At 56.4% G+C, this 24,799-nt stretch overlaps 1 protein-coding gene across 4 annotated transcripts in view; it reads left to right on the top strand.

Moving 5' to 3' along the window:
* The window catches only part of GPR107 (G protein-coupled receptor 107), a 70,086-nt gene extending 47,429 nt beyond the window's left edge, over positions 1 to 22,657 (top strand). For 2 of the 4 annotated variants that reach the window (XM_045469897.1, XM_045469896.1), the window contains exons 15-18: positions 8,768 to 8,817; positions 10,411 to 10,494; positions 11,300 to 11,418; positions 17,529 to 22,657. In XM_045469897.1, the coding sequence (XP_045325853.1) occupies positions 8,768 to 8,817; positions 10,411 to 10,494; positions 11,300 to 11,418; positions 17,529 to 17,625 (350 nt within the window). In that variant the 3' untranslated portion in view covers positions 17,626 to 22,657. Of the gene's footprint in view, positions 1 to 7,895; positions 7,924 to 8,767; positions 8,818 to 10,410; positions 10,495 to 11,299; positions 11,419 to 17,179; positions 17,323 to 17,528 lie in introns of all 4 variants that reach the window. The other 2 variants (XR_006710430.1, XM_045469898.1) reach the window with 2 other exon arrangements.
* The last annotated feature ends 2,142 nt before the right edge of the window (positions 22,658 to 24,799 follow it).

Consider the following 24,799-nt stretch of genomic DNA (forward strand, 5'->3'; position numbering starts at 1 on the left):
CAGTTTTCATCACCAGACACGGTCATCCTTTTTTGCTGTTGATGTTTGCACTTGATGGTACAGGAGGGACGGCGGGTGAGACAGCTGGTGCCTTAGCATGACTCAAGGCGGTAGCACAGGACTGTGTCAGTGGCCGTTGCTCTCGGCATCGGTGCTGCTCGCAGGGCGTGGGAGAGGCTCGTTCCACTTAAGAGCGGCCTCGATGAAATAGTAAAAACGACTGGTGTTATTAAACCTCAACCATTAGGGACGCCTGGGTGGTTCCGTTGGTTGAGCATCCAACTCTTGATTTTGGCTCAGGTCATGATCCCAGGGTCATGGGATCAAGACCCACAGTGGGCTCAACAGGAGTGTGGAGACTGCTTAAGAAAGGTTCTCTCCCTGGGGTGCCTGGGTGGCTCAGTCGGTGAAGCGGCCGACTTCGGCTCAGGTCTTGATCTCGCGGTCCGTGAGTTCGAGCCCCGCGTCGGGCTCTGTGCTGATGGCTCGGAGCCCGGAGCCTGCTTCAGATTCTGTGTCTCCCTCTCTCTCTGACCCTCCCCCAGTCATGCTCTGTCTCTCTCTGTCTCAAAAATAAATAAACGTTTAAAAAAATTTTTTTTTTAAAAAGAAGCTACTACTTGTCAAGTTTTCATGTGGAATCAAAGACTATTCACAGTTATCTGGAAAGGCCCCCATCTGCACAAGGCCGTATTTTCTTCACACACTTCAACCAAAACAGCTCTTGGACAGCACATTGACTGCAGAAGCAAATACCAGAGTCCAGCTGTGTTCCATTAAGCCAGACCCTAAAGAGATTTACAAAAACAGAACACGGTTTCACTCTCCTCGTAAATTGTTTTTGAGTGAGTTATTTTTTATTAAAAAGATATTTAATATGAACATGTAGTGGATTCCTTCTTTCACTTTTGCATCGATTATGAAATACTTCCGAAATTTGTTTCATTTTCTAATTTGGTGAATAATGACAGATGTTACCAAAAACAAACAAACGTTCTTTGAGGTCCTCAATAATTTTTAAAAGCGTGAAGGAACCCAGAGGTCAAAAGTTTGAGAACCATGTGTTAGAGATGAGGCTTGTTGAATCTCTCGTCACGACAGTCACGACCGAAAAGTCTGCCTGGTTCTTTTTTCCTGTGCCTACAGAGTTTATTTCAGGCTTGGCCAGATTCTTCGTTCTGGGCCTCTCGTGCCAAAAAAAAAAAAGAAAAGAAAAGAAAAAGTTTTGTTGGGTGTGTTCATGTAAACAGACCTAATGAAAAACCCATTGATGAGAAAGGAAGAAGAATGCCCCTCGCCTGTTTTTGTAAATAAAGTTTTATTGGAATGCCCCGTGCCCACTTGTGGAAGCATCGCCCGTGGCCGCTCCCTGCGCTTCAGTGGCAGGGTTGAGTGGTCGGGGCAGAGATCATCTGGCCCACGAGGGTGCTCTCCAGCCCTCTGCAGGAAAAGTTGGCCGTCTCCTGGCTGTTGTGGACATTGAAGAGACACCATTTTTAAAGATCCTGGGTGTAATACGATGACGTTGATACACCGACCGCTCACTCTTTACTGGGTGCTGTGAGAGCTATAGAGCTCGCAGAGGTCTGAGAAATTACTGTTTTTAAGTATTTACCGAACTCTGTCTTTGTGTCCAGAACGGTGTTCTTTGTTACTTGGGGCAGTAGCTTTTGCATCATTATCCACTGTGATCTTTTACCTTATTACTCTGACGGGAATCTGTGCTTTTCTTTAACAAGATGGCTTTTAACATCAATCACCCTAAGTTCACCAGCAGGGCTTTGGGTTAGACGTTTCGGCCTGGGCTGATGTTTACGAGCACTGTCTTCCCTGACTCCTTTGACCCGGTTCCTGGTTATAACTTCAGGTGTGTCCGATCTTTATTTACATTTTCCAAGCAGAAACCAAGATGCCCTGCGGCCCACCAATACTCCAGGCAGTGAGGGTTACTATTAGGTTAGACCTGGGGACCCTAGGTCAGAAGCCCTAGGCTGAGGAAGGAGGTCGGGAGAAAGGGGAACTTCCCAGCTGCACTGTCATCTCCTTTGCCCAGCATGCGGGGATGGCTCTAGGACCGGGTGCAGCCTGGGAAGGAAGGAGTTTCCCTGGAGTTACACTATGCTGTTGTCTGCACTGCTGTTGAGGATGGCATGGGGACTACCCCCTCCGGAGCACTCTTTCAAGACAATAAGAGAGGAGAGGCAGAAAAAATGAGACGCCCTTTATCTGGTCGCTCCGAAGTTTCATCCTTCCCTTTGTCCCTGGGTATGTAGCTAGAGCATAAGCTTGTAATCGTCTCCTGTCCCTGAAGCTGCAGCAAGAATGTACCGTAAGCAAGTCTTCTGCTCCAGGAAGGCGCCTTGCTGGCAGGCGGAGAACGCTCTCTCTGGCTGGTGTGGTGCAGGGGCTCAGAGAGCTCATGCATCTCAGGAGTGAAATAAAATCAGATAAAAACAGAGAGGGAGGCAAGCCCTAAGAGACTCTTAACTATAGAGAACAAACGGGGTTGCTGGAGGGAAGGTGCATAGGGGGATGGGCTAAATGGGTGATGGGGATTAAGGAGGCTACTTGTTGGGATGGATGAGCACTGGGTGGTATATGTAAGTGATGAGTCACTAAATTCTACTCCAGAAACCAAAAAGAGAAGGAGAGGGGGAGGGAGAGAGGGAGGGAAGCTTGTGCATCTCCTAGGGCACGAGGTAGGGTGGCATTCTGTCCTGCACTCAGGGCCACCTTAGGTCATGTATGTGTGTGGCCAGCCATCTAATTGGCATGGTTTTCACGGGGCATTTGTGAGTGCGTCACAGGAGGGGGGGTGTGGTCGCCAGAAACTTGGTGAGATTTTTGTGCCTGTGTGCATTTACCCGGGCAGAGGGTTCATGGCTTCAGCAAATTCTCAAAGCCGTCTGTGACCCTAGAAAGGCTAAAACCACACCTAAATAGCCTATTATGAAGACATAAAGAGAGAGAAAAAGGATCTGATTAGACTGGCTTAATGCAATGATTTTTCATTTCTTTTAATCACCAGATTCCCTCTCTTCATTACTTTCCCCTCACAGATCACCCCAGATTCCTTTAATGTCATCAACATCACAGCTTCAGCTCAACATTTCAAAAGAGTCAACCTTTGTCACCACCCCGAGTTAGTAGAGTCTACAACCAAAAGCAATGAGGCCTCTATACGCCCCGGCCTGAGAAACAGCCACATCGTGGACACATGCTATTTTTTAAAATTAGGCCTTTAAAACATTCGGCACCTTGCTGTCTGGAGAGGCCTTTGGCCGTCCAGCAGGCTGGTTTGCGATCTCAGTTGGTGTGCCCTCCCTGCTTCTGGACGTGGTTCTCCTGCCTCGTGGCCTTGGCTTGCATTTGACCTCTGTGAGTCCTGAGACAGCAGTGGAAACCACCTCTTCCTGGTTGATGACTGCAGTATTTAGGGAGACCCGGGTCCCTTAGGGAGAAGGTGTTGTCTGCTGTTGACCAGGCTGTGGCATTAAGCAGTGGGACGTCGGGCCTTCTTCCTCGCCCAGCTCATTGCTGGCCGCGAGTCTGTGCCGTGGGCAGCTGGGGACAGCCGGGGGCAGCGGTGTGCTCCTTGGCCGGGCCCAGCCTCAGCCGCGACGTCAGACTAGCGAGGCTCCCGGTATCGCGCAGGCTGCAGGCTGGCCGAGAGACGGGAGGGGAGTCAGATCAGCGCGGGTCCTCAGCACCCCACCCCCCGCCCCCACAGGGCCTCTGATGTGGTTCTAGAGCCCACGGGCAAAAGCAGAGGCTCAGCAGATGGGACAGCAGAAATCTTAAGAGTTGTTAGCCTTCCCCTAGAGCGCCGTCCGTGGTGGTCGGCCAGTCCGTTGGGCCGTTTCTGCTGCTTTCTTTTTGCTGTTGCCGTACGGTAACGTTTGCTTCCAGTAGGACGCAGAGCCCTTAACCGTGCAGTCTGGTGAGCTTTGCCCACTCCTGGATCACGGTTTTAAATGCATGCTGGAAGCATGTCGTGTACCACTTCTCACGTGACTCTCAACAGTTTGAAAATCAGGGTGTCCTTCTCTGCAGCGTTCTTGTCTTATCACGGCCGTCCCCATGCTTGCTCCCGATACCGTCTGAGACGGATTCGTGGGATCTCCTCTTAGGGCAGGCCACGGGGCGCCTGGGGAGCCGCTGTCTCCCCCAGACGGATGCTTTCAGACCAGTGTGGGCCCGGCTCAACGTGCAGCCTGGCTTTCGGGCCTGGGAGTGACCACGAAGATGGGGGCCGCTGCTGTGCCCTCCCCTGCAGAGGGACTTGAGCTCGGAGCTGAGGCAGACTGTGGAAATGCTGAGCTCGAGGGTGAGTCAGAGCGACGCCGATGCCATCCAGGCTTCGCCATCATCCTTATTTCTTTAATTTTTATGTTCGACTCACAACTCCCCGCCGAAGCACGCCAGGGAGGAAGCAGGAGAAAAGGGCGTGGGGCAGGCGGGGATGGTTTTAAGCCTCACGACTCTCCTTATACCCAGGGAAGGGTCGTTTGGGAAATTTTTCACCCTTTAAGAGACTGTCATGGGCCTTTGCGTCTGTGTGTCTCAGAAATCCTCTGGCATTAAGTTCTCGAGATGGACTGCTGCGGTTCCTGGGCATTGCCGGGCATTTTGAGCCGTGGGCTGCCAGGGGATCCCAAAGCTGTGAATTATCTTTCTCTCGGTGCAGAGCGTGGGCACGGAGAAGCGCGGTCTCTCGAGAAAAGTAGGCTGGGTTGGGAGTCCTGGCCTCTTCACCTACGAGCTGGGTGACCTCGGTAACTTGCTGGACTTCTCCAGGCCCCGAGGCTTTTCCTCTGTGAGGCAGTGGTAACGGCAGTCCTTCCTTCGTGGAGGCCGTCGTGAGGTTTGCACCAGGCGAAGCGAGAGAGGTGCCTGGTATGTCTGTGATTCCCTCTCGGTCGATGGTGACGACCAGTGTTACGGTTCCACGACCCCCCAGGGGAGTCCCCTGGGAAGGAAGGGGACCGTCTGTCTCCTTGCCGGCCTCTTAGTTCCTCTTGGGTGTACAGACGCAAGGTAAGAGTCTAGGGAAGGGACAGCACCTCCTCGAGCCGGGCACATTTGCTCTCGTTCCTGGTCACAGAGGTGGCTGCCTTGGTGAGCGTTTCAGACAGCTGGGTGCTTCCTGTCTCCTGGCACCTGTTCCAGTGTCATCAGTAGAAAGTAGTTGCCGGAATCGGGTCCCTGGTCCTCCGTCCCCGGGAGGTCCTTCGGAGTCCTTCCGGCCAAGCCCTGTTCCGTAATAGGGGCGGCCGGGCCTGGGCACCAGGAGAAGCCCTCAGGGTGATTCCGATGCTCGCCCCGGCGATAACCCCTGCCACGAAGACCTCCTCCTGCCCGTGAGCAGACCGGGGCCCGGGAACGGAGGGACGGGCCACGGAGGTGCAGGGGCCGGAACGCGGGGCCCTGGAGTCCCGTCCGAGGCTGTTTTCCTCCCGCCGGGCTCGCTGTCTGACCGTCTCTGCCGTTTGTCGCGGTGGGGCCGGAAATGGCCAGCCCGGGCTTGAGGAGCCCCAACTCCCGGGGAGCCCGGCCTGCTGCGGCCGCTGAGCGGTAGGCTCAGCATCCTGCTCCGATCCAGGGGACAGCTCATTTGGAGCAGAGCAGGAGGCGGCTTGGGAGTCGGGGCTGTGACCTGTGCCTCTCTGCTCGTTGCGCAATTGCTGGTGAGTTTTCGCCGTCCGGGGCCGGCCCCTCCCCGCTCGGTCCACTTGTACCCACCGGGGCCCGGGCTCCTGGCAGCCGCTGCAACCCCGCCGATGGCCCGTTTGGTATCGGGTCGATACTCCGTCATCCTAATCCTGGGACCTCAGACATTGAGTGCTTACCGGCTGCTCTTTGCTTTCCAACGGCTGCCTCGTCAGTTCTGCCGACAACCCTAGGAGTAGGTGTGGTTATCCCCGTTTTACAGATGAGGAAACTGACGCCCGGCAGCTCTTTTCAGCCCACGGGTCCTGCCCCCGTGCTGTGATAAAGCCACCTTTTTGCGCCAAAAGGGAAAAGAGAAAAAAAAAAGGCAAAAAGAAATGGAGGCCCAGAGAGGCTAGGAGGCTCACCTGAGGTCACACAGCCAGGACGCAGCACAGTTGGGATTTGAACCCAGACGTTCAGAGCTGCACTGCCCTCGCTTCTGTCTCCCTGCCTTCGCCGCCTCGGCTGTGACTAGAGCACCCACGGGGGGGCCGGCAGACTTGTCACCAAATGTCTCCCGTGTGACTAGAAGTGGTGTCCCTCATGACCGGTGGGTTTTGCAAACAGCCTCGAGCTTCGCTTTCTGTGGCTGTGTTCCCTATCGCCGCTTGTCCCCATGTCTGTCTGTCCGTCCTAGCACGCGTCCTGCTGTGGGACAGTGCCTGGGCGCGGGCTCATCTCTGAAGCACCTCGTGGCCTGCCTCGGCCCAGGGTGTCTTAGGCGGCAGGGGGGATGTTAGAGCGGCGTCTTCCGCGCCCTTCTCACACGAGGGTCCTCGCCCTGCAGCGTCCTCCCCCCTGTGCTCCCTCTCACCCGACCCCAGACCCTTCACCCTGCTGGGAGGGAGGGGTCGTCAGACTTCCCTTGTCCCTCCCAGGCAGGATCTGCCTCCCCGCTCTCAGGGAGACCTCCACCAACTCGAGGGTTTGGGCCTCAGTTGGGCTCTCTTTCTTGGTTCTTAACATCCTTTCTCCAGAGAAGTTGTTCTTGAATGTGGATGTGACCGAGGCAGCCGCTGCTCCAGACCCTTCAGGGGCTCCCCGAGGCCCTCGCCACCGCCAGGGAGGACAGCCGGTGGTGTCTGTTTTCGGCTCTCCCCACGGCCCGGCCCCCGGCCCCCAGCCTCTCGACGGTGCGGCCTGCTTCCTCCTCCCCGCGTGGTGCTCTCCCTGAGCCGTCGTATCTGTTCTTCCCGAGCACTCTGCCCGCTGACTTGTCCGCTCTTGCTCCCTCCCGAGCCCCGCTCAGGCCTCTGCTACGACACCAGCTCCTGTGGGAACCCTCTCTCTCGCCCTCGTGCCCCTGGTCTAAGTTGGGAGCCCTTCCTTGGGGGGCCTCCACAGCCATGGCCTGTCGTGGCCCCTTGGAATCCAGGACTCAAATCTTGACGCTTCTGTCCATCTGGCCGACGGTTCTTGCCGAAGCGAGGGCAGGAGTTTCATTTGTAGGATTTCTTTCAGCCAAGGAAATTCGCAAGACACTTTGCAAGCCTTCTTACTTACTTAAATAGTCTCCTTGTTAATACTGTCCTTTCTCAGTGATTCCCAAGGAGAATCGAGCGTTCGTATTCCAGAACTAGTCAGCTGGTTTGGGAGGGCGGCCATCCCCTTGCCCACGTGAAAAAGAAATACAGAAGCAATCCTCGTTCACACAGACGTGCGAGGCTTTAAATTCGTGGTGGTTTAGCCTTCTGACACTTCTCAGTCCTAACGCTTGGTCCTCAGCGAAGCTCTGCCAGCCTCCAGCCGGGCAGGGGCACCTGCTTGCGTCACAGGCTCGCATCACTCTCGCTGCCCTCGACGCGCCTCGCATCGAGTGTGGAGCTCCTCTGTGCTGCGAGAGGCTCGGGGCCTCTCTTTCCCTGAGGGACAGCAGCCGCCCTGGGGACAAAGGCCACAGCCGCCCCGACTTGGCCTGGCCCAGAGACAGAGTGAATGGCAGAGTGGGTAAGATTTGATTTTAAAAACAAGACTGCCAGAGAGGTTGCTAGATAAGAAAGCTTTTGCTGATCAGCCTGCTTTAATGTAGCTTCTTTAAAGGTTGCATGCGTACGTGAGTCCGTTCCAGCTCGAGACGTGGATGTCATGGCCGCTCAAATCTAACGTGGGGTTAGATTTTCTGTAAAGATTTTCTGATGCTCCCATGAGGGAGGCATTCGGTTCCTCCCAGGAGGTTCTCGCAGACACTGTTCGTTGGTAATCGTGTTGAAGGTTAGGATTCCAGGGATTTCTGTTGGAACCCTAAGCTTGACTGCCCCCCACTAATCATGAGCCAGAGGAGGGGGGAGGGGAAGGGGAGCCTCCTCCGCCCACGGTGCCATTGTTAAACGGAACCAGTAATTGAATGCTATTAAGCCAAATTAATTTGCCTCCTGCAGGAAGGTCTATGATGAATGAAAGGCTTGCTAATCAGGGAGGGAGCCAGGCTACCCTCTGCGGTCATCAATATTTCATGGCCGTGGGCGGTGGCAGGAAGTTAGCTGTCCTGGCTCCCTGACCTTGAGTGATCCAAAGGTAGGACACAGCCAGCAGGGTTGTATTTAAAGGGCTTGTTACAAGTGAAATTTGCAAGGTGCACCCGTGGGTTCATGGAATTTCTACCCTCAGCTAGCGGGAGGTGCGGGGACCCACCCGAGACAGGCCCTGGTCCCTAGTGGGGAGTGCAGCCGTGTCGACCACGGTGGCAGAGCTGGAATGTTTAGCAACGGCTTTGGGGGGTAGGGGCCGATGTGTAGTGTCTGCTGATTTCTGTGGTGTCAGCACACCCCCAGCATGGCGAGTTCAAAGCTGCTGAACCCAGACTGGGGAGACGTACACCAGCAGACTGCCGGAGCTGGGGACCCCAGCCTGCTGCTCCCACAACTCCCTGATCCTCCCTGGGGACCGGGGGGAGAGCCTCCCAAGCTGTCGTGACTCCAGAAATGTAGATGTGCCCCCGGCAGCACTCACCTGCATTGGATTTGGCCTCTCGACAGAGGGTGTTTAAATGTCACTTGCTTTTAAAAATGAGAAAAGAAGTTAACGTGCCTTTCATTTTGTTCTTTCTTCTCCCTAGCTGCTATTAACTTAGCAAAGCTGAAACTTTTCAGACACTATTACGTCTTGGTGAGTAAAAAAAAAAAAAATCCTAAATCTGTAAATAAGCCCAGGTCAAGGAGTAGAGCAAACAGACTTCCTAAGAATTGGCAAAAGCCCAAGAAGTCTACCTGGAGCCGTGTGGGTTTCATTTTATCCGACCGAACTGTGTCTTTTGCGAAGAGAAATTGAACAGCTGAGTCACTTCTTTTTAAATGTTAGTTTTAGGGGCGCCTGGGTGGCTCAGTCGGTTGGGCGACTGACTTCGGCTCAGGTCATGACCTCACAGTTTGTGAGTTCGAGCCCTGCATCGGGCTCTGTGCTGACAGCTCAGAGCCTGGAGCCTACTTCGGATTCTGTCTCCCCCTCTCTCTAACCCTCCCCTGCTCACGCCGTGTGTCTCTCTGTCTCTCAATAATAAATAAACATTAAAAAAAATTTTTTTTTTAAATGTTAGTTTTAAATTTGGCTTTAAATACTCAGAGAAGTAACACATGCTTAATGGTTTCCTACAATGCAGGGACTATAGAGACAGAGCAAAAGCCCTTTCTGACCCTGACCTTCTCTCCCTCCCCTCCCCTCCCCCTAGGTCATGACTGGTCCCAGTTTGGTGGTCATTTCTGTAGCTGCTCTTCAGGCATATGCCATACACGGCCGTCCTTTGGCTTGCTCGTTTTATGCGTTTACAAAAACGAGATCACGCCTAAAATCTGGACGTGAGAAGTCCCTATGAGCGGACGCCAGAGGCGGGAGTTGCTGTAACTTCTTAGGATAATAATTTCTTGGAGTATATGAGGCGTCAGCTCGCCCGGTGTTCGCTTCCTGACTCGTAAAAGACAGTTTCTGAGTCGTCTTCCATCTGTGGTTGGACCTTTCCTTCCCTGCAAGTGCAGCCACCCCGGGCGAGGTCCCAGTGGCCACCTCGGTGAATCCTTGCCTCACTCTCCATCACTAGAGTACTTAGTGTTACTTAGTGTCGTTGGTACTTCCTCTCCGCGCGGGCCTCAGGCGCTCACAGCGTCTGCTCAGGAGGCTAAAGCAGTGTTGCCGTTACTCCTCAAAAACATTCCTCAGAGCCTGGGAATAAAAAAAAATACTGACCTTCGGGGATGGAGATCAGTGGGGTGTGTGTGTGTAGAAAAGGCGAGGAAAGGGTGACTGGGGAGTTCAGAGCAGCCACACCAAATGTTTTGTCCCCCCAGCGTTGGGTGGGCACCCGGCGATGAGAAGCCGTCTCTGCCCACGTGTTTTTTGGTTTTGGTTTTTTTTTTTTTTTTTTTTTAATGTTCATTGATTTATTGTGAGAGCGAGTGAGCGGAGGAGGGGCCCAGAGAGGGGGAGACAGAGGATCCCAAGCAGGCTTTCTGCTGCCAGGGCAGAGCCCGATACCGGACTCAGTCTCACGAGCCGTGAGATCGTGACCCGAGCCGAAATCAAGAGTCGGACACTTAACCGACCGAGGCACCCAGGCGCCCCTCTGCCACGTTTATTAATTAGCGTCAAATGGTTGTGTTCAGGTAATTCTGTTTCTCCTCTGTGGTTCTTTTGTGGAAGCCAGTTGCTGGAAGCAGTGCCGTGATTTCTCTGTTGATTTGATTGCTTATTTCTTTTTTCTCCTTCTAGATCGTTTGTTACATATACTTCACCAGGATCATTGCATTTCTCCTCAAACTCGCCGTTCCGTTCCAGTGGAAGTGGCTGTACCAGGTGTGCTGCTCGTGGGGGACAGTGCTAGAGACTCTCTGGCTGCGGATGAAGTCTCGGGGTTTCACGTAAGGTCGCTCCAAAGTTCCCAGACAGCGGCCACTTTGCTCTCTTCTGATCCACAATTAAGATTCTCTGTGTGTCCAGGAAAGCTGCCAGATTACGTGAAAAAAATTGGGAAGTCATTGCATTATCGATTTTACTTTGCAATTTTACAAGACTTTGAAGAGAAAAGCCTCAGGCAGAGAGCATGAGATTTGCCCTGTATAATTAAAAGCCAATGAGACGTGGTCTGTCCTTCAGTTACGGGGCTTAGAACGGCTTAGAATCCAGAGCTCCCTTCTTCTGTGCCCGTCAGTGTTTCGATACCACGGGGCCTTTGCCACGCGCTAGGGCTAGTTAGCTACGAGGGTAAGCCGCCAGGTGATTCAGAGCCTTTTCTGCTTCTCGTTCTTCTCGAAGCGTAGACTTGGCGTTCAGTGCCGTGTTAGTTCCGGGTGCACGACACGGTGACGTGGAGACTTCCTAGAGCCACTCGGTGCCAAAGGGCGCTGTAGGAAGCGCAGGGATGTGAGGGGCTCTGAAAAGATACCTGTGACGACAGGTTGAAGCAGGGCGTCGTACACGTCCTCTCGGGGCAGCATGCTCCTAGCTGGGCGTGGCACACCTTCCGAGGAGACCCTGCCCTGGCGTTCGAGCGGCCGGCAAGCCGGGGGTCGTGGGGGGCTGGGCTGGTTCGTTTTTAGTTCCATGGCCTTCCGAAGAGCAGTGTGCTGATCCCTTTGTTGGGGTGGGTTTTAATTTGCAGCTCCTGGACGAAATGGCCACGCTGGTGTTCTTTGTCCTAACGGGATGTAAATTCCGTCCGGCCTCAGACAACCCCTACCTGCAGCTCTCTCAGGAGGACGACCTGGAAATGGAATCAGTGTAAGACATCTCCTTTCTCGCGCCTCCTCCTTTGCCCGGGGACCCGACGTAGCACAGAGCAGTGCGGTGTGACCTGGGGCAGCTTCTCCGTGCGTCGTGTTGCCCCAGAGACGGTGCCTCTGTATTTAGCAGAAGGATGTGGAAGCCTAAGCCCCGGGCTCTCCCACTCCTTGCTTGTTGACCGACGAGCTGTGATGGGCCAGGTCCCTTGAGGTGTTTGATGATTAGCCTGAGGCCGAGTTTCAGGGGTGCTCCCTCCAGCAAGACAGGTGGCCTTTCGACTTGTCCCGGTTCAAAGGCTGAGCCTCTGCCCGTGCTGCTGGGCCGTCAGGCAGCGTACGACCGCTGTGTGTGCTCAGCCCCACTGCGGGAACAGTGACCGGAAGGCAGATCCCAGACGGGCCCCAGACAACAGCTCTCTGTGGAAGAAGAAACACCTTTTTACAGATAGCAGAGGGGAAAACGGTAGGACCATCGGACGTTCTAGGAAGAGCAGAATCTGAGCAAATAACTCGGTCGAAGGGGCCCAGATCAAAGTCCCGTGAGCGGCTGTGTGACCAGCAGGCCGTGGTGGATTCATCCGTTCCGCTCACGGCAGGGCTTCCCTGGGGGCCGCAGCTAGAAGCTGAATGGCTGGGTCATTTGATGTCCCCCATATCCTTTCCATCAGCCATTGCAATCGGAAGCAAGGATGCACCGTAAAGGTATTTTTGTCTCGTGGCAAAAAAAAAAAATGTTAGAGCGCACGTGCAAGCAAGGGAGGGGCAGAGAGAGAGGGAGACACAGAACCCGAAGCAGGCTCCAGGCTCCGAGCCATCAGCACAGAGCCCGACGCGGGGCTCGAACCCACGAACCGCGAGACCATGAGCTGAGCCGAAGTCGGACGTTTAACCGACCGAGCCACCCAGGCGCCCCACATGGCGGACGTTTTTTTGATTTTGTTTTAGGTTTTGTTCCTCTGTGGCAACACGTGATGGCGGTGGTGACCGTTTTGGCAGAGGGGTCTGTGTGTGTTCAAGTCAGGGCAGGGTAGCGGGGGGGAGGTAGCGGGGGGGGCACGAGTCAGGTGGAGCCTGGAGAGGGTGTGGCCTTTGTCCTGGCGGCTTTGGGAAGGTCGGGATGTCGAGGGTTGTCCATTGGTTGCCCCAGCTGCCGCTGGCGTTCTGAGGGAGGACCGCTCTGATGGCGCCGTCTTCTGTGGCCGGCCAAGCGTGAGCCGTCCTGTCGTCCTGAAGGGGGCTGCTCTTCGGTGGCCGGAAAGCCGAGTATGCACCAGCCAGGGAGTCAGACCACAGAGGGAGGTTTCGTTCAGGGTGGTGCCCCTGGAAAGGAAGTCGGGGAGCCGAGTGAGGCCGAGTGCCTTTAAGTCAGCGCAGAAATTGTCCTGGGGCTTCCCTTTGGCTGAGAGAAAGTTCTGCCGGAGAGAAAGCCCCGTGGGCTTAACACGATGTGACAGAGCGGAACGGGCCCGAGGTGGAGGGACGCTGCCGTGACAGCCTGCCGTCCGCACTCACCCGCAGCTGGGCGTGAGGGCCGGTGGCAGCTTCTCGGGGACACTCCAGGCTGCCCGCTCCCTCTTCTGCTTGGAGCTGCTGTTCCTGAACGGCACCTTTTGAGTCTTCCAGAAACAACCGAAGCCAGAGGCGAGCAGAGCCACCGTGTTTTCTAGAAGGTCGGGAGCTCTCTGCCACCCCCCTCGGAGGGTGTTTCCTCAAGAAAGGAGCTTGCTCTGATCCTCACCACAGAACAGATATCGCTTCCTCTTGGTGGGAGGGACTACTCCCTAGGCCTCACACACCCCGAAACCAATCCTCCTGACGAGTCTTACTCCCTGGTGGCACACGAACTCTGACCGACCTTATTGACTTGCGATTCTGGGTAGTTTCGTTTCTTCCTGTTTTCGCTTCCTTTCTCTGAAGTGCGGTACATCTGGGAGGTGAGTCTTGACGGTTGAGCCCAGGACAGGCCGTGCTCCTTCCGGGGTCGAGTGTTCCCACCCTTCCTCTGGCTCAGGCCTCGTCCGGCTTCTCCCGCTGAGCCTGCAGAGTGAGGGTGCAGTGAGAAGTAGCCGACTTTCTGTCTTTTTCTCCTTTTACTTCTGTGCACACCTCTCTCTGGGCTAACCAGAGCCTTGCCCATTTTGATAAGAGAATTTATCCTAAAAAACTCAGGTTAGAAAGAATTGCGTGCGTGCGGTTTTCGGCGTTCAGACTTGGTCACAGCCCCCTGTGCTTTGCATGTCCTTGAAGATCTGAATTATTTTCTGCTGTCTTGAGAAGTCAGAACGGAAGAAACATTTGGTGTGGGTTCCAGGGCCGGGAAGCTGCCTCTCTGGGGTTCCCGTTGCAGGATGCCGGCCTCAGGGTTGCGGCCAACCTTTTCCCACTCAGGTGGGTATGTAACAAAAGTGGAAATGGGAATTTGAGACTAGTAGAATTGTTTCTCGACCAGTCCTCCCCACGTCTCAAGTCCAGAAAAGAATTTTCGGTTGGGTTGTACTTTATAGTTGGGTTCCAGAAGCAGATGTGTCCAGGGGCCACTTAGGCCCAGGATTGCGGTCTGGTGCAGCAGAAGCCCCGCTGCCCGGGGCTCCCTCTTTTATCTTGCTTGTGTCCAGTAGGCCTGTTCAGTTGCAAGCGCAGATAGGGTTCTGCTAGGAAAGGAGATGTAGAAGGGAAGTGGGAGGCGGCCGTGGGACCATCTGCTGTCTCCAGCTCTGTTACACTCCCCTGTTCCTTCTCTCAGGCACGTCCCCGCCCCACTTTCCTCTCTGCCCTCCACACCTCTCCTGATCCCGCAGGGAGCGCATCAGCTGGGCTCCACACCTGCCGCCGTCACTCGGGCCTTGAGGCCGGTGCCCTCCCTAAGTCAGGAGTGGCCACTTGGGCTCGAGGAAGTGCTTCCCCAAGCAGGCACTGGAGGCCACGACAGCTCCGGGTGGCTCCGTCAGCCCCACAGGCGGTTTGGAGCCCTGCCCCCAGGGAGCTCCCGGTGTCCCTCGGGAACAGTGTGGCGGGGCGCAGACCGCACCACCACAGGGAGGTGCGCCCGAAGCCCAGAGCAAGGGCGACGAGGAGCTAGTGAGGCAGAGAAAGAGTGAGCAGAGGTGAGAAGGACAGAGCCCGCCCTCTCCCGACCTCACTGTCCCCGTTTGGGAAGTGAAAGGTGACGGCCGCGCGGCAGCCCCGGAGGCTGAGCCTGCCTTCCCAGAGCTGCTATTGGGGCTGGAAGTCACTGCGGCCCGTTGCCTGACCTGAGGTCGGAGGGGCCTCTCCACGCCGTGCACCATGTTGCCGAGCTCTGCCGGCCGTGCTCTGGGTGCTGCTCCGGGGGCCGGTCACCTGGTGGCTTTTCTGCCGTTGTCCCCCCTTCGGCATTTGCGTTCAAAGTGGGACCCGCAGGGAGGTGCCCGCGGAGCCCCGAGGTGGCCGGAGCCTCACCTCCCGTCCCTGCGTGAGGGGCTTTCTTGCGCCTCCTTTCTCCTGCCGCAGCGTCTGAGCCCCAGTCGGCGGGGGCCGGCCAGTCTCGCCTGCGGCACCTGGGCACCAGATGTTCTTCTTGCTTCCCAGCGGTTTGCTGCGCAACAGGACACGGAGGCCCGCCCGCGTCACTGCCATCCGCTGTCTTGACCTGCTTCCGCCCACCTCCCGTCACCTGCTCTCGTTCCCCCTGTGCCGGCGCACACCCCGATTCCTCCGGCCTTGGGGCCTTTGCCCTCTTCTCGGCGGGTGGGCGCACCCGAGCCCAGGGTCGCCTCGGCCGTCTCCCCACTGACCACTCCCCAGTCCCCGGCTCCGGCCACGTGCCTCTGGCCGTCTGCCCCCCATCACCCAGGCTTGCGCCCCTGCATCCCTTAAGGGCCTCAGCGGCACAGCTGTCCACCCGGTCGCCACCAGCAGAATGTGGCGGTTGACCTCAGCACCTACCTCTTCTCAGCCCACGTGGAGTGAGTGGCCACTTCTCGGGGACCCGATGTCGTGTCTCCTCCCCCCGCCCCCGCTTACCCCAGCGGCCCCGCCTTCCTCCGGCCCGCACGGCAGAGCAAGGGTTTTCTCGGCTGGTTCACCAGCCAGAAAGCTGCATCTGATGAGGGAAAGGCAGGGGGCAGGTGTGTGTCCCAGGCCGCAGCCCGAGCCCCACTCGGGTCCTGCGAACGGGCTGTGCTTTCTCTGCAGCCAGGGCCGTAGCCCCACGCGGCTGCTGTCGCCTCGAGTAGCTCTGGGAGACATGAGGCTGTGTTTCTTGTCAGACCTCCTGCATTTGGAAAGGCCGTGCTGGGTGTGGAAAGCCTCTGTTCCCCTGGGCCTGCAGCCACTCCCCCCGTCCGTCCCAACCAGAGACCGCCGGTCCCTTGAGGAGCAGCCGTGCGTGCGCGCGCCTGTCTCCGGGGAGAGCCGTGCCCTGCCTCCCTGGCTGACGGGAAGTGACGCTGGGTCACGTGGCCAAGTGAGCCGGTTTCCTGTGTCCGGGGGCCGCACGTACACTCACTGACCGCCTCCGCGGGAACCCCCTGATTCCCCCGAGGTCTGCGTCTTGGCGGCCCGCCTTGTCCTGACTTTGCCAGAAGTACAGCCAACCCGTGAGTCTGAAGGACTCTTGTCTGAGAAAAGTCCCGACTCTGGGGACGACTGGATGGCTTTGACGCTTGGTCACAGCAGCAACATGGTGGCAGGAATGAAGGGTGGAAAAGGGTGGAAATTTTCCCTTCCCCCGTAAAATCAGTTATTTGCCTTTAGCTCCAGCTGGACCGACTCTAGATATGTCACGTCTAGGGCCACCGAGTTACCATTTGTAGGTGAGAAGATTTGGTAGCTGGTGGAGGGGGGTGGGGACGAGAGTCCTTGGACAGACTGAGTCGACTGAATTTATTTTACTCACTGGGAAATTCTCGTTGGTCTGGGCACACAGGTGCCTCGTTGTTTTCTAGAGTTCCCCTAGTTTCTTTAGCTTCCAGAGGTTTCCTATGTGCTCCTTGCCCCACACACATAGCCTCCTATGTTACCAGCATCCCCCTCTGGAGTGGTAGGTACATTTGTGATACTCGATGAACTTAAGCCTGACATGTCGTCGTCACCCAGACTCTGTCACTTACCTCACGGTTCTCTCCTGGTGGTGTGCATCCCGTGGGTTTGGACAAACGTGTCATGCCATGTATCGGTCTGACAGACTTCGAGTGGTTTCACTGCCCCGTGACCCCTCTGAGCTGTGCCTGCCACATGGAGCCGTGTCTGTGCGTGATGTCTCCTGCTACGAAGCCGCCCGGTCCCTTCCTGGGTCCAGAGAGCATTAGAACCTGTCCAGCTCACAGACTGTGAGGCGGGGGTTGTCCTGTCGTTGACCCCACCTTCTCGAGAGATGCCGTGACCCGCTCTCTGGAAAGGGCCGCTGTGCTTGGCTCGTCACGCTCCCGAAGCTGATGTTCTTGCGTGTCTGACCTATGCATTCGGCACAGGGCTCCGTGGTGCCTGCTCGCCTCTAGGCACCGGCAGAGATAAGGCCCCTGTCCTGGGGTCACAGCGTGGAAGCAGAGCCACGTGCTTGTTGATAGCCGCACAGCCTGGCCCCCCAGGTTTGCAGGCAGCCGCCGGTTCCCCATCTCTGACGGCCAAAGAACCTTTGGGCCAGAAGGTTCCTCTGCACCCGTGGTTGTGTCTCATGACTCAGAAAGGATCCGCGTGGCCGGTTGTTACGAATGACGACACCTGATGAGCTCTGTGTTCGCAAAGTTCTGATACAGACGTTGCTCTCGTCATCCGTGTAGATCTGCAACATAAAAACTCGTGGAGGCCGCGACAGGGAGAGAGAAGGAGAGAGGCCGTCATTGACCGTAGTGATAACAGCTGGTGTGCGTTGATTGGGTGCTTTGGAGAATCTCGTCTTTCTCTGATGACGGTTTTGAGAAGCGTGAGTCATTTATTATACTTGAGAACAGGGAGGTCAGATGACTTGGCAGAGGTCACACAGCTAGCCCGGAGCGGGGTCAGGACCCAAACCCAGGCCGGTCTGTTTCTAGAGCCGACACACGTAAACCACTCGGCTGTGCCGTGGTGACGATGGTCTTTTGCTCCAAGACTGAGATTTTCCCAATTTTTTTTGTTCTCCTCATTCAGAGTGACGACGTCAGGGGTGATGGAGAATATGAAGAAAGTCAAGAAGGTGACCAATGGGTCGGTGGAGACCCCAGGCGACTGGGAAGGCACCGCGTGATGGAGCAGCCTGGCGGTGGGGACTGTCGAAGAGAACATTTAATTTATTAATAGTCCTAGTGGTGAGCGGGGGCGGTCGGCACCTCCCGACGGTGACACCACAGAGCACGTGGCCGGGAACAAAGCGCCACGGAAACCTAATTTTTTACTCTCTTCTATGGAAACTGGACCTGTGGCTGGTTATAGGCAGCTAGAAATCTCCTTCAGGTGGGAATGGTTGGGGGGGACAGTGTAGCCAGGAGGAGGATAAAAGGAAGACTCTGTTTTTAATTTATATTTCTTTCTTTTTTTCATTGGGAACTCTCCGGAAATAGGTAGTCACGCCCCAGGTGTGTCACGGCAGAGACCTTGGGGGAGGGGGCAGGGGGGCGGCGGTGCGAGGCCAGAGCTGGTCACGGCTCGGGAGCAAGGTCGCAGGAGCTGAGCAGGGGCTGAGGATACAGGGACAGAGAAGGGAAAGAGAACATATCGTCGCAGCTTTGAGGGACAAAAAGGAATGAAGTTAGGTTATTTTAGAAAGCAAAGCCCAAGCCCAATTTAGTTATACGGAGCCTGCCCCAGGATTCCTGGCCCTGAGTGTCGCCCCAGACCTCGATCCCAGATTCTGAAAGTGACCAGGAACCAGCAGCTCTAGAGGCCCGGTGGTCTTCTTCCTAAAGGGACTCTGTCGTCTGAGGGCTGAGTGTCACTGTTAAGAGTCACGGCTCTGGGACCGTGGTGGGAAGTGCTTTTCTTGATTGAAGGGTATTTAGTGTTGTCTGATGGGTGGGCAGAAATGTATTTTTCGGCTCAAAAAGCATCTTCCAGTAGGGTTTCCTCAAACAGCTGGCTCCTCTGACCGCCCAGAGCAGGGCCACCTCGCTTCCCTCTGTGCTTGTGTTCGCGTCTGTCTCGTGTCATCAGAACCCCGGGGAGAAATGGGGAGGAATCTTCCTTAAGGAGCAGCTGGGGGCAGAAAACGTAGTGTTTAAGCAAGTACTTAAGTACAACTAAGTCGTCATCATTAAAAAGCTTTTGCTATAAACCGGGTAGGCTTTCTAACAGGAACGGAACAGACTCGTGCCTGTTTCCCCGGAGCGTGCATGCGAAGAGAGCAGGTGTGGTTGAGCAGAGCTTTACTAACCTCAGGGACTGGCGATGGCGACGGCGAGTTCTTCCTCAGACCCCGCAGAGGGCCCCTCCCAACTCCCAGAGCCTAGAGATGGACACAGGCAGCCGCTTCCTGGGGGGACCGGTGGTGCAGCTGGTAGTGAAGTCATTTGGATAACGGGACAAGCTCGGAACGTCCGCTGTGACGCAGGGAGGGAGGGCTTGGCAATAATTTCCCAACGTGGTTTTGGTCGCACGGGCCTGGGGCGGGAGGCTGAAACGTGGCCTCGTCAGGAATGCTCCCAGGGTACCGGGACCCCTTGCCTGCCTGGGCCTCTCGGGGGTGGACAGCGGCCGTCTCCTGGGGTGGTTTTCTCACCCCTGGCTTGGGGGAGTCCATCAGAAGCCGCAGGGTTTGGGGGTGGCACTCAGGATCCCAGGCTTGGGCACCTGAGCAGAGTCCTCAGAAAGCGGTTGTTTTCCATCTCCTGGGCCGCTTTTTCTCCCGGATGAAGGGGCAGGAGAGTTTTCACGTGCTCACCTTAGTCCCCTCTGTGGTCTGTGAGGCTCTTCCTGCTCGAAGTTCTGTCGTGGCCAGGCCTGTGGTGCAAGGAGGCTCCTTCCCGGGCCGCTGCCACTGCTGACCCTGCCACAGATTATAGGGAAGGGGCCATGTGTCTCCCCACCTTCAGGAGTGAAGAAATCTGCCCAAAGTATTTATTTAAGGGATCTTTTCTCTATTCCTTCCTTCCTTCCTTCCTTCCTTCCTTCCTCCCTCCCTCCCTCCCTCCTTTTCTTTCTGTCTCTGTAGTCAGGTTGGGGCTACAGGACAGAAGAAGGAAGTTGCAGGGAGGACGGGAACATTAAGACTTTGCTTTCGTGGCATAAACACGGTTCCAGTGCTTCTGAAATGTGTCTTGTGCTGTGGCCCAAACCCCTGTAGGCGCTTCCCTCTGAGGGACGCATCCGCTGTTTGTCCTGCGAGCAGATGTTCTGGAGCAGGCCGTAGACTTCTTGGCAGGACCCAAAAGTGCAATGAAAGCTTCCCCCTGGAAGGGTCCCCATGGAAGCGAAGCAGTGAGGGAGCGAGGGAGGAGGAGAGCGGCCGTGGGCACCGCCGACCTGACGGCCATCCTGGAGCCGGCCGTGGCGCCCGCCTTCCTCTGGCAGAGCCCGAGCCTCAGCCACCACGGCGGGGCGTGAGCCAGCGCATTGGGCTTCTCTGTGCGACACGTGTGCCTCTCGGCTCGTGCACACCGCAGCTGAGTGGCCGCACGTGACCACCTGACCCCTCCGGAACCGGAAGGTGCAGGCGAGATAAGGCAGGGATTTAGGAATAAAGGCTAACAAGTGGGTCGTCTGCCCGCAGCCCATGTTGTGACTGGCAGGTGTGAAGTGAGGCCAGGGATCAAGAAGAATCAAAACCCCCCCGCCCAAGATGGGGAAAACTGGTTCTCCCGCATTTTTACAACTTATTTGTGCTCTCCATCCCGTTCTGTAAAAACATCCTCTCTTTGTCCGTCGCGTAGTCGCTGGCCACAGCGTTCAGCTCTGCCCCTGAGGGAAGGGGACCGACCGGTGGGTTCCAAGCCAGGCAGGTGCGCCGGCCCCTCCAGCAGCCTGGTATTCACGGCTACGCGGGCTCCCTGGGACTCGGGGCTGCAGGGTTAAGCCCTTCGGTATTCCAGGGATCGGGCGGGAGGGACTGGGTGCACGTCATGGAGTGATCGGCAGTATTTATAGCTTTTTTTGTGCTCCCGCTGCCTGTTTGTGCCTACGCGTGCTGCCCGTGCTTCCTTTGAGAGCTCTGCTGTGGACGGGAAGTGCGGCCGGCCGCGAAAAGTCAGGAAGTAAGGGGGTCTGTTTTCCTCCAATGAGATGTGTGCGTTTTGCTAGAAAGCTACTAGTTCGACGGTAAGAACAGTCATCGATCTCTTAGTCCTGGCTCTTAACAGTGGCCGGGACTCCACCAGCCTCCTTGTCGGTTCCTTGCTGCTTTAAAATTTCAGTAGCAGCGCACCTGAACCTGCCGAATGCAACTCGGGTGAATCGGAGGCCCATTCTCCCCTTAGGAGGTTCTTCCTCTAGTGTAAAAAATGGTTTCTCAGGTCATAGCCTGAGTCCGTTCCGTTTTCTTCCAAGAAACCACTTTGGAGTAAAATATCCAGGTTTGGTTTGCTTTCGCCCGGACACAGCCGGCCTGCCAGCCCCAGCAGCACGGTCTCGTTGTAAGTCTGCTCCGAGCGCCTGTCGAGCGAGATTTCTGCACCTGCCTTACGATCTCATCGGGATATCTGCTCTGTCTTGTTCCACAGCTGCCCTCCTTCCTCCCCCTCCGCCTCCCCCTCCCCCTCCTCCCCACACCTCTCTTCCTCCCCCCTCAGCCCACGGCTATCAATTCCACGGAGGCTCCGTCTGGGAATACGGGCCAAAGGCTTTGGTGCATTGCAGCATTTGCTCCCAGTAGCTGTGTGAAGGATGTACTTCCTGAGCTAAGGAGAATTTTGTCCAGAGCGTAGTTACTATGCTGTGTTTTATGCTTTGGACCCCTGCACTCAAATGTATTCTTATTTAATGCTGAGGAGTCTGTTACCAGGAGCCAGTCCTTACGGACCAAGAAGAGTGTGAAAGATGCCTGTTTGAACTGCGAGTGGCATTCTGGCCGTCTCCCACATCCTGTGGCATCTTCTCCGAGGAAGGTCCTTAGCACATTCGGTGGTCCGATGACGTGGTTGGTCCTGCTCCATAGCGCCCGTGGAACCACTTATGAGCGGAACCAGTTATGGCTCATGCTCACAAGGCGCCGAATTTCACGGGAGGCAGACCCCAGCCCCCTCCTCGGCCCATTCCCACACTCCATGCTCCCCGCTTTGCTTCCCCCTGACCCGCCCCGGCCTTCTCTCAGACTGAGGGTGTGCCGAGTGCACGGCGCCCCTGGCCTCCTGCCTGTTCCTCCTGTTCAGGATTCCTCCTGTTCAGGATTCCGCACGAAAGACGTTAGGCTTTGACTTGCTCCTTCTTGGTCTGTCGGGAAGGTATTCATCTGGAACGTACCATATGTTCCAAAAGATCGCTCTTTACTCCAGGTTTCTCCAGGGTGTCTTGGGCTGGAAGTCTTTAAAAGAGACCCGCCTGAGTTGATGCTAATACTTGGCACGCCTGGAATGTGGTTCCTGATTGGCCCTTCTCTTATAGCCTGGCGTTGCAGCTGTGCCCCGCGGTAGGGTTTGTGTTTGAAAAATGCCTCTCGGTGGTTCTCTGCTAGGGTATGGGACATGTACATCCCCTGAGGTACCGTGTGAGGGAAGCAGGCTGGCAGAGAGGGACCAGGCGTTCTGGGAGCAGGGATCTGGTCGGGCTGCACCAGGGACTGTTGGAATTCTGGGGGCAGGAAGTCTGCAGGCAGGCCATCTGGGAAGGAGGAGTGCTGGACAAAGTCAGCAAGGGTCAAAGTGAGACAGAAAAGCTAACTCACTTCCAAAACAGTAAGCTGATTTCGAGGCAAGCCTTGAGGTTTTGCGGTGGACAGCCAAGTCAGACGGGCGGGGGGCGGGGCAGAGAGTCAACCTTCTTAGCATTTAAGACACTTAATACAAAAGGATCCCCAAATCTTGTCCACGTGGGGGTGGTTCTTAACGCCCTAAGCAGCTTTTGCCCACCGTAATTTGGATTTGCCTGGTCACGTGACCTCCGAAGAAGTCAGACACATCCAGTCCAGGAGTAAGTTTCATTTGGGGGACAAAATGTCTGTAAATATCATTTGCTTTTCAGGTTAGATTGGGATGCAGGAGTTTGCAGTATTTTTTTTTTTTTTTAACACTGCTGATCACGGAAAAGTATTTATGTAAACATGTAACGGGTGGGGCTTCCAATCAGGGTGATGTCTGGGATGGATTCTCTTGCTGTGATGCAAACATAGTACAATAAAGATTCTCTGATGGAAAGGTACGTTTGTAATCCTGGAGGGAGTCGCTGACTCCTGGCTGCTGTCTCTCTTCCTCCCCCTCCCTCTCATCATCATTTTTTGGGATTCTTGTTCATTAAATTAGTTCACTGCCTCCCACCTGCTCGCACTGCCAACAGTGACTCCTACCAAGAGAAGTTCCATGCGCCTCAGCAGACCCAGCGGCTGTGGTGAGACGCAGACATGTGACTGCAACCCCAGGGGCTCGGTTTCGGAACAGACTAGAAATCCCTTGTAGTTTCCGGGATGCCCCTGCCTCCACGGGGCCCCGTGAGCGCCTTCCAAATCAGGACCTGCGGCTGCTGCCACTGGAGGGGAGGGGACCGCGCAGCCTGGGGGCAAAGCCCTCACCGCGACGGCCTCCGGTTCACCCTTCCCCGCACAAGTTATCCCACGGCAGAATCCCAGAAATCCAAGAGTTGAGACTCAAAGTGTTTTTGTAGAAGTCGTGCCCTTAGTTAACCACAAATGTTCTACGTTGAGGCGTGACTTAGAGTAAAATTCACCCTTCAAGCGTATGGTTGGAGGGATTTTGACAAGGGTGTATACACTTCTCTGGCCTCCACCGTAATCGGGATGGAACGTTCCCGTGTGCCCCGTCTCGGCCAGAAGCGCCTCGTCTTGGCCACTGCCACACCACGGCTTTGCCTGTCCTGGAGCTTCGTGTGAATGGGGTGCGTCCGTCTGTCCTTCGTGTCCGGCTTCTCCACCTGGCACACTGTGTTGTGATTTATCCATCCAGTGCCCTGGCTTTAAAGCCACAAGAATTGGGGCCAGAGAAGGCTGTGCCCCCTCCCCACGCCTCCTGGCTCCGGCCTTGTTGGGGGCTCGGCCCAGTAATCACTCTGTGGGTTTCTGTTTACAGGAACGTGAGAGTGGTCCTCATTCACCTCGGCGGAGACAGAGACAGGGGGCTTAGAATCAGTGTCATTGGCCTCGGTTTTCCAGTTAGCGGCCACGCTTCCCTCCCCGCTCTCGTTCCTGATCCCCTGGGGGGCTAGGCTCACCAACAGCGGGATGAGCAGTAGAATGGGGCCTCTAATGGGGATCCCCGGAATCGGGCAAGACTCTCAAGGATGAGCGATGCCGGGGCCACCCGGGAAGGGGCAGCCGAGGGGAGGCGTGGCAAGGACCTTAGGGACCACCTAATCCAGGCTTCTCTTGCTTGAGCAAGCATCAGAGTCCCGGGGTGGGGAGGAGGGCGGGGGGCAGAGTCTCCCGTGGGACCTGAGAAGTAATTGCTGGCAAGCTCCCAGGTGAGGCTGCCTCCGCCGGTCCCAGATCACACGTTGAGAACCACCACGGCAAGCCAGCCAGCTCCCTCCTGGAGACCTGCCTCCGCCACGTGTAGGAGCAGCTCTCGCACACAGCCCCGGCCGCAGGTGCAGTCAGCAGCCAGAGCGCCCCGGGCCCGGGCCTGGGCCTGCCGGTGGGGCCGCAGTGGTGAGCACGGAGGGGTACCGGCAGGGACTGACAGCCGTCAGCTGGTCAACAGCGGCTTCCTCCTCCCCGGCAGCCAGGCTGGGGCTTTCCCGGTTGGAAAAGCAGCCGTCTAGGCCGGAAGCCGCAGAGCCTGCAGCTCGGGACCTGGGCTCGGGTCAGGAAGGCCTGTGCCCGTGCCCTGTTCTGATGAGCCGCGGAGCAGGCTAAGTCAAGAGCCTCCTCGCTGCCTCCCGGGCCCGGGACCCTGGCGAAGCCCTCCCAGGGCCCAGGTGGGCCGCCTCCCCGCTGCAGCTGCTGGTGGGTGACCTGTTCTCGGGGAGTCGGTCGGGCCCTCGGATGGATAGCCGCACATGCCCTCCAGCCGCGGAACGATGAGGCAGGTAACAAGTGTAAGGAAAGTGCGGACTTCCCTCCTGCAGACCTGCTTCTCCTGGCATCACGCGCGCGCGCTGGGGCGCTCCTGAGAATTCGCAGAGCCCCCAGGGGCACCCGCCCGCCCCCGCCTGCCAGGAAGCCGAGTTCAGGGGGCTGGGGTGACCTGCTCAGGACCGTGCCTTATACGGGGGGACGCCGACCTTCACGGAACGAGGAATCCGCTCACTAGAACGGATGTGCAGGGACGGAGCCCGAGGCTCCCAGGCTGTGCACCGAGAGCAGCGTGAACGACACTCGGGGCTGA

This window comes from Leopardus geoffroyi, chromosome D4 (genome assembly GCF_018350155.1).
Source record: "Leopardus geoffroyi isolate Oge1 chromosome D4, O.geoffroyi_Oge1_pat1.0, whole genome shotgun sequence".
Classification (NCBI taxonomy): domain Eukaryota; kingdom Metazoa; phylum Chordata; class Mammalia; order Carnivora; family Felidae; genus Leopardus; species Leopardus geoffroyi.